General features: G+C 34.9%; 1 protein-coding gene across 1 annotated transcript; it reads right to left on the reverse strand.

Annotated features, from left to right (window-relative positions):
• Positions 1-3,689: 3,689 nt before the first annotated feature.
• LOC114190698 lies at positions 3,690-7,117 on the reverse strand. The gene is made up of 4 exons (XM_028079680.1): positions 6,660-7,117; positions 6,256-6,411; positions 5,435-6,124; positions 3,690-5,179 (listed from the first exon to the last, which is right to left on the reverse strand). Exons 1-4 carry the CDS (start codon positions 6,993-6,995, stop codon positions 4,022-4,024), a joined length of 2,340 nt encoding a protein of 779 aa, XP_027935481.1. The 5' UTR covers positions 6,996-7,117; the 3' UTR covers positions 3,690-4,021.
• Between the last annotated feature and the right edge of the window lie 231 nt (positions 7,118-7,348).

Below are 7,348 nucleotides of genomic sequence, written 5' to 3' on the forward strand. Positions count from 1 at the left end.
AAATTGGTCTAAGAGCAAGTGTATTTCTTCTTTTATCTAATAACTTTTGGTTGGAAACCTACTCAGAAAGAAAAGGTCTCGTTCCAAAACGTGAAAACTATAATTATTAGTTTCTCAAAACCACATTTTAACTGTTAAAAATCACAAAAAATAGGTACTACCAAACTGTTGTTAGGAATAGTCTAAGTGTGAGTCAAAGTCCCACATTAAATATAATAGACAAAGTTAAACACTATATAAGAATAAAAACTCATAACATCATTGCCTTAATGTTTTGGGGTAAAAGTGGTGTCAAATGTCTTATATGTGTAAGACTAATGTATGTCATATAACCATATAAAACCACAATCTCTCACCATAACCATAGCCCATCACAAACTTGCCCAAAGTCCTGAGGAAGTTGATGTTGGGACAAATAAATGAAGTTTTTAAGTTTGCGATGTTTGTTTAAGGGAAGATGTTTATACCTACTTATATATTATAGATTGATTTTATCTTTAATTTTGATGTTGTAGATTTTTGATCTCGTAGTTATAACACTTGGGGACAAGATTAGTAGATATGTACTAAAATACATTTAAGCAAAGAGCTTAACATTCTACTTTATCTAAACTTTAAAAGAAATGATGGTTTAACAAAACATAAAAACAAAGTGTACTATAAAATTCCAAAATACAAAAACTATATTTTAAAATGATTATTTTGTAATATTCTATCTACATGAAATGTGTTAATAAGTTGATTCATAAAAAAAAAAAGTGTTAATCTGAAAACAAGTTTATATTGTATTTTTTTTATTGTCCAAGGATATTAATAGATAAAAGAACATAGAGAGGATAACACTATATATTCCCATTTTGTTTTATTTGTGTTGTGGGAAGAAAATTATGAGGCAGAATAAGTTTTGTCCTTAAAGTATTGCTTCTGCATCATACTTCCATTATCAATGTTAATAACGATATTGGTATTTTTTTTGTGAATACACAACAAATCAACAAATAAACATATTATATATAAAAAAATTAATTTTTAAAATAGCTACATTTTTTTAAAACGTTAAATTAATAATTTTAAAAATTAATTATTTTAAGTGGTTTGACTTAATCCATTTGATAGATTTGTTGGATTAATCCGTCTCTATTTTGAAATTTTTAAAAGAACCAATTTACTAAAAAACAAAAGTGAACAAATTGATAAAGAAAATTAAAAGGGGTCAAGAAAGAAATGGACGGGCCAGCATAAACCCGACATGACAAAGCCCACAAAAGATTTTCTTGCTTAAGGCTTATGATCTTATTCCTATCTCAATCTGTAACCCTCCATTCAATCCCTAGAAAGTTGAAAAATATTGTGCAGTTTTGTATAATTTAATTGAAAAAAATAAATTAATATGTTTTCCCAAAAGCAAATATTGAAGAAGTTAAATGATATATAAAATAAAATAGACAAAAAAAAAATACTATACTTAAGAAATGAAAAAAACATGTTTATACACTATTAAGTAACGCATGGGAAATAAACTTCAGGAATCGTTTTGGCAAGATGCCATGTAAAGTGTATCTTATGTTTCAAATATTCATAATTGTTTCTTAACTTTTATGAAATATTTATATTGTTTAATCATTCATATAAATTAACTATATTTTCATTTCTATTAATTACTAGATGAAGAACTACAAAATTACGTAAACAAAATTAGAAAAGAATAGAAAATGTATATAAATTAAAATGTAGAAACTATAAAAGAGTAATTACCCTTTTCCTTATCAAGTGAAATTTCATGCTAATTTTACCAATCAAAAGGGAACATAGTTTGGAAAACTAGTCACATATCATAAAGGGATTAAGTCAAACTCTTCTTGATCATCATAATAAAATATAAATATCATTGGTGTAAATAGCATTTGTAGAAGAAATGCATAATGCCATATTTGACCTAATTGATACACACTTTGATTTTATGTTCTCATATTCTGGGACAGGGTGCGGATAAGTGACGTGTTTTTTGTTTTGATCATCACTTCAAAGAAAGTAAGAGTGCTATGAACAAAGGTTTGACCAGAAAAAAACTACTAGCATCGAAGATATAAGGCAGTTTTTGCTTTTTGAAAAGTTATTTTTTGTGTTGGAAATTGTTCATCGAAAAATCTTAGAGATAAACTTCAAACATTTGTGCTCAAAGTCTTAGAAATAGTTCTTGGTGAAAGTGAGAACAAAAATTTGTTCACGAAAAGTAACTTTGTACAAAATTATGTTCTATGTTCTTATCCAAAATCATCACAAATTTACCTTGAAAAGCACTTCTTTTATCGATCCCTGAACATAATACTAATAAACTACATTTTGTTTCCATGCCTATTTTAGAGGGAATCGTGAAACTCGTTGGTCAAATAAAAATCACAAGCATTCAACATCTGAATTGGTTCACAGATTTCGTACAGAATCTGAGTCATTCATGCACATTTTCCCTTGCATTCATGTTTTGAAAATGAAAAACCTCTAACAATTAAAATAATAACACAATAATGAACTCAGAAAACCAAAATGATGTGCTATCTGCCATTGGATTGTACTTTGTAGCTCAGTTTTCCTTGTCTTTGGGCAAACAAAAGGATCCAACATGGTAAAGACAAACCCATCGACACAGTTTCTCATCACCAAAATTAGAAAGGAAGAGTGCAATGTGGGAAAAGAAAAAGTGCATTTTATGTTGTTCACTTTAATCTAATTCTAGACCAGCCTCTGTAACCTTACTTGTCTCCAACCTTTGCAACCATATATGAAACAAACTCATATCAACATGGATCTCAAAATCAGCATGTAAAATCACAGTGTTCTGTCATCTCATTAGAATGTCACTAGATTATATTTATCTTATCAGTCTTAGGTTTTTCTTGCTAAAACTACTTCCATTTAAGTCATCATTTTCAACTTATAATACTATCATTATTATTAACTTGATGAAATTTTGCATACTGCAGAACTCAACCTTTAATTCTCTGTTACATGCATATAGTCTCATGTTAACTTATGTTCAATCTATTATGAACTGACTAAAATCTCAAGTTCCTACAGACATTGTAACTGAACCAAATAGACTGATTTTTTATTTTCTTATACATAGAAGTCAATATTAAATTGTATTCTTTTATTATTATGGATCTCTTCAATAAAGTATATTAGAATCTAATTTTACTTGTAACACTCTTACAAACAAGAAAGAAGATGATCATTTTAACTTCTGTTTTATCTATTGTAATGTAGACTGAGACGTAGAGAGGTGTGTTGGATATGGATCCAAAGAAAACCCCAACCGCTATTCACATGATGCACAGTTCTTCCTCTATTGATGCAGACCTTATATGCTTGGAGATTACACGTGTAGTTAATAAACTCGCCGATTTTCTAGCAATCGAAGCATTGATTATAGTGTTTGATGTATACATGCATTATACATTTTCCCCTAACCCCACTAGCCAAAGACATTATTTTATATTAGAAGACACTTCAATTCGACTAGTAGAAGTATATTCCAACGTTATTCGTAGACAGACTTTGATTATAACTAAAATAGACAATTTGAGAAAGAGAAATACTTTAACCAGTTGTCATTGTCCAACGTTTGAAATTCCTTTTAAATTAACGAAGTACTAAACTATTGTAAACATTCAAACCATAACAAGTTGGAATAATAGCCAACAAGATCAAATATTCCTTTGTGTAACCTCGAGGACAGTGAACAGATGAGAATACCAGTGCTATCTCAGTAAATAATACAAACGAAAGATTGGAATCATAGTGCAAAATGTTTATGAAGCCAATTCACAGGTCTTTTGCAAACTACAGGTTAGGTGCAAAAAGTTTGAGCTCACATGAGAGGAAATTACAGAGTCATTTACAGATACTCTTCCTTAGAAAGATGAAGCAAAACAAGGCCTTTTTGTAAACTCAAATCAGAAAACACTCTTAAAAGTAGTAAGACTAGTTAGAATAACCGCATTCTGTCCAATATACAGTAAAATCATGCGGAAACCTCAGTTACAGCGAGTGCAAGAGTATCGGGCATAGTCATGGATGCTTCAGCCTCAGTTACAGCGAGTGCAAGAGTATCCGGCATAGTCATGGATGCTTCAGCCACTGGAGGTGCAACATAAGACGGCAAAAGCTGAGTGTAGTGAAACTCAATTTGTAGCCTATGATGAAATGGTGTTTGAGTGGATGATATTAAACCTTTCTTGACATCTGTTTGCAATTCTCTAATAGGGATCGCAGCCAAGAAGCTTTTGATATATTCTTTGCATGCTTCCTTTCCTCGGCACACAACCTCCTCTTCCTGGTCATTCTTCACCTGTTCTTCAGTATCCACAACAGAGTCCACCTCTTTACCACTGATTGGCTGGATTTGCCTGTCATTCTGCTCTAATACTTCTGCAACAGTTTGCAGGTCATTAGCTGGTTTTTCTCCTGACCCTTGAGCAACATCTTGCATTTTGTATATCACCGTGTTGCTGTCAAATTTCAAGATATATGCGTGATTGCATCCTTCATAAAGCCTCTCTCCCAAAGTGTCAATTATGCAGTAAGCATCAGCTTCAACTTTGAGGATGAAGAAATGGTCGTTCCAGCTAATAATGTAAATCTGGGGTTCATCATTACTAGTGCACTCCTGTCCAGCACGACTTATCTCATCCCAGATGTTATCAAAGGACATGGCCCCATGCAGAAAATCAAATCTGCCTTCATCCATTCCTTCTGGGTGAAAAAACCCAATAAAGGATTTGCCAGGAACCACAGAAAGGGGGCGGATTTTGGCTTGAATGACTGTTTCGAGATCAAAATGTTTGTCAGGGAATCGCTCCCTGTAGGTTTGGTTTTCACACAAGTTCCTCCATTCCAATGAGCCATCTCGAATAAGACTATCAAATTGGGACTTTATCGGCATAAGATCATGATTGTTTTGGAACCAATCAGCTATTACTGCAACAAGAGCAGTACATGCACTCTCACCTGCAGCACGTTCACTACGCTGATCAATTGAGGCAAAGAAGACCTGTGTCTGAAGTTTCATGTGGCCATCACGGCTCAATACTTCTTTCTGCTCCCAACTCCCAACAGCAAAATTGTCATCCCCGAATTCAGATACTGATGATCGATTCGCACCTGAATCATCTTCAGTCTTCTGCAAGACAACAGTAAAACAATAATTAACAACAGTTCTCAATAGTACCCCCAAAAGATCAGAAGTGACTGTCACTAATTCCTTACGAAACATACATGGTCTGCCATAAATGTCAGATTACGAGTACAAGAGTACTAATCAGTAGTCACAAAGACCAAAGAATCAATTTTCAGGATACCCAGCAATCTACTATTTCATTCGTTTGAGCCAAAACATATAGATTAATAAAATTAAAGACAACAAACAAATTCTTACCCCAAGTGAAAGGGATTCATCAGAGCTAAGCTGTCTGCGATCATAATCAATGTCATCACCACCTTCTTCACCATAAGCCTTCTTTAACAATGGCTCCCCCTTAGATTTAGGAGATCTGAAACTCAACTTCCTCTTCCTCCAAGGCAGTATACTACGCCTTGAGCTCTGCAACACAGAAGGCTCGGTCGCTGACACGGTAGAATCGTCTTTGTGGGAAATCCCAACATCTGATCTGTGATTGCTGTAGTAAACCCAGTCTTCGTCCTCGCCATTCACCCTCATGCTGGAATAAAACGCCCCTCCGGCATTTGCATAGGCCAGTTTTCCATAACTAAACGACTTCCTCACACTGGAATCCTCCTTAACCTCATCGGACTCACCCTCTTCGAAATCATCAAGTGAATCAGAGTCAAAAGGGTAATTGTATTCACCATCGTCACTCCTGCCAGAGAAATTGCCCTCACTTCCCTCTTCCTCATGCCCAGCTTTCTTTGCCTTCCTAACAGACACAAACTCGGTAAAAATTTTCACTTTCCGAAGACCAGCTTTGAAGGTCGAAAGCTCATCTTTCTCAGCCAAGGTAGTTTCTCCTGGCTGAACCAAGGGTGAAGAAGGCACAGGCACTATCGATTTATGAACTATTTCTGTGCTCTCTTGAGCCGCTCTTAATTCCACCAAACTAATTGATATCTGCAAGCAACAACCAAAAGCTACCACTATGAACACAGAAACAACAAACACAAAGGCGCAATGTTGATTAAAAAACAATCAACAGAGTCTGTCAACAGAATCAACTAAAAACCCGTGGATGATACACGTACACTAAGTAAAGGAGAGGACTCCGCAGCACCGCCAGAAACTGTAATAGGAATGTTCAAATCAAAATCCTTTTGATCAACCACAGATGCAAATTCAGCCAGATTCAAAGTCGCAGTTCCAACCACCGGAACCTTAGTCTTTGACCTTTGATTCAAACCCTGCAACACAGAACCAACCAATTAAAATCAAATTCAAAGGAACAACAACAACAATTATTACTACAATAATATAATAATAATTCACAAAACAAGAAAAAGAAAAAAGAAAAACACCCCTTTTCCAATTAACCCCCAAATCATTTCTTTTTTTAAAAAAAAAACCCAAAACAAAATTAATCTAAAATTCTAAAATTGCGGCAGAGGAAAAAAAACGAAATAGAGAGGGGGAGAGAGAAAGAGAGACGGACATTGAAGAGAGAGAAAGCGATTTCCCAGGGGTGAAAGGCATTGTCTTTGTAGGCAGAGAGGGTGCAGAGCGTGTGAAACTCCTCGTCCCAGAAAACGACGTCGTTAGGTTGAGGTTGCGCCTCTCTGGTGAAGTTCCTGGCTATGGCGTTTCTTCGCAGCGAGCTAAGCGTGAGTTTGGGACCCTTCCACTTAATCTGGAGTACCAGACCCTTATCTGCGCCTGGCCGCACCAGATCGCATCCCTGGAGAGTGAGGGTCTTCACCACCAGCCTAACCTCGTACTTCTTCGACACCAGCGGCGGCCACGGCCTCCACCGCATCATCTTCACCACCATGTCCCCAAAACGGTGTCGTTGGGTCAGGGGAAGGAAGGAAAACGCAGAAAGAGAGAGAAAGAGAAAGAGAAAGAGAGAGAGAAAGAGAGCTTAGAGAAACGGAAAACGAAAGAAAGTGCGATACAGAGAAGGATTGGGACGCTGTTATATTAACGTCATTTTGTCATTTTTCTGAGGTACAAAAGATAAAATTACAATTAAAGCAACTTTTATTGGTTTTGTCAGGATATACCTCATTTCTGGAAATTATCACCATTTTTTTTTACTTTCTTAATTTTAATTTTTAAAATTAATTGTTGTGTGATTAATTTTAAAATAAAAAAAAAAATATGTACACATAGATGAAGAGAAAT

This window comes from Vigna unguiculata, chromosome 7 (genome assembly GCF_004118075.2).
Source record: "Vigna unguiculata cultivar IT97K-499-35 chromosome 7, ASM411807v1, whole genome shotgun sequence".
Taxonomy (NCBI): Eukaryota; Viridiplantae; Streptophyta; class Magnoliopsida; order Fabales; family Fabaceae; genus Vigna; species Vigna unguiculata.

What these genes read in the sequence shown, in the direction of transcription:
- LOC114190698 (XM_028079680.1), bottom strand. Translation starts at nt 6,995, where the DNA reads ATGGTGGTGAAGATGATGCGGTGGAGGCCGTGGCCGCCGCTGGTGTCG. An exon ending in AGTCCTCTCCTTTACTTAGT is followed by an intron (nt 6,125 to 6,255) that starts GTACGTGTATCA and finishes TGTTGCTTGCAG; the next exon opens with ATATCAATTAGTTTGGTGGA. An exon ending in ATGAATCCCTTTCACTTGGG is followed by an intron (nt 5,180 to 5,434) that starts GTAAGAATTTGT and finishes GTTGTCTTGCAG; the next exon opens with AAGACTGAAGATGATTCAGG.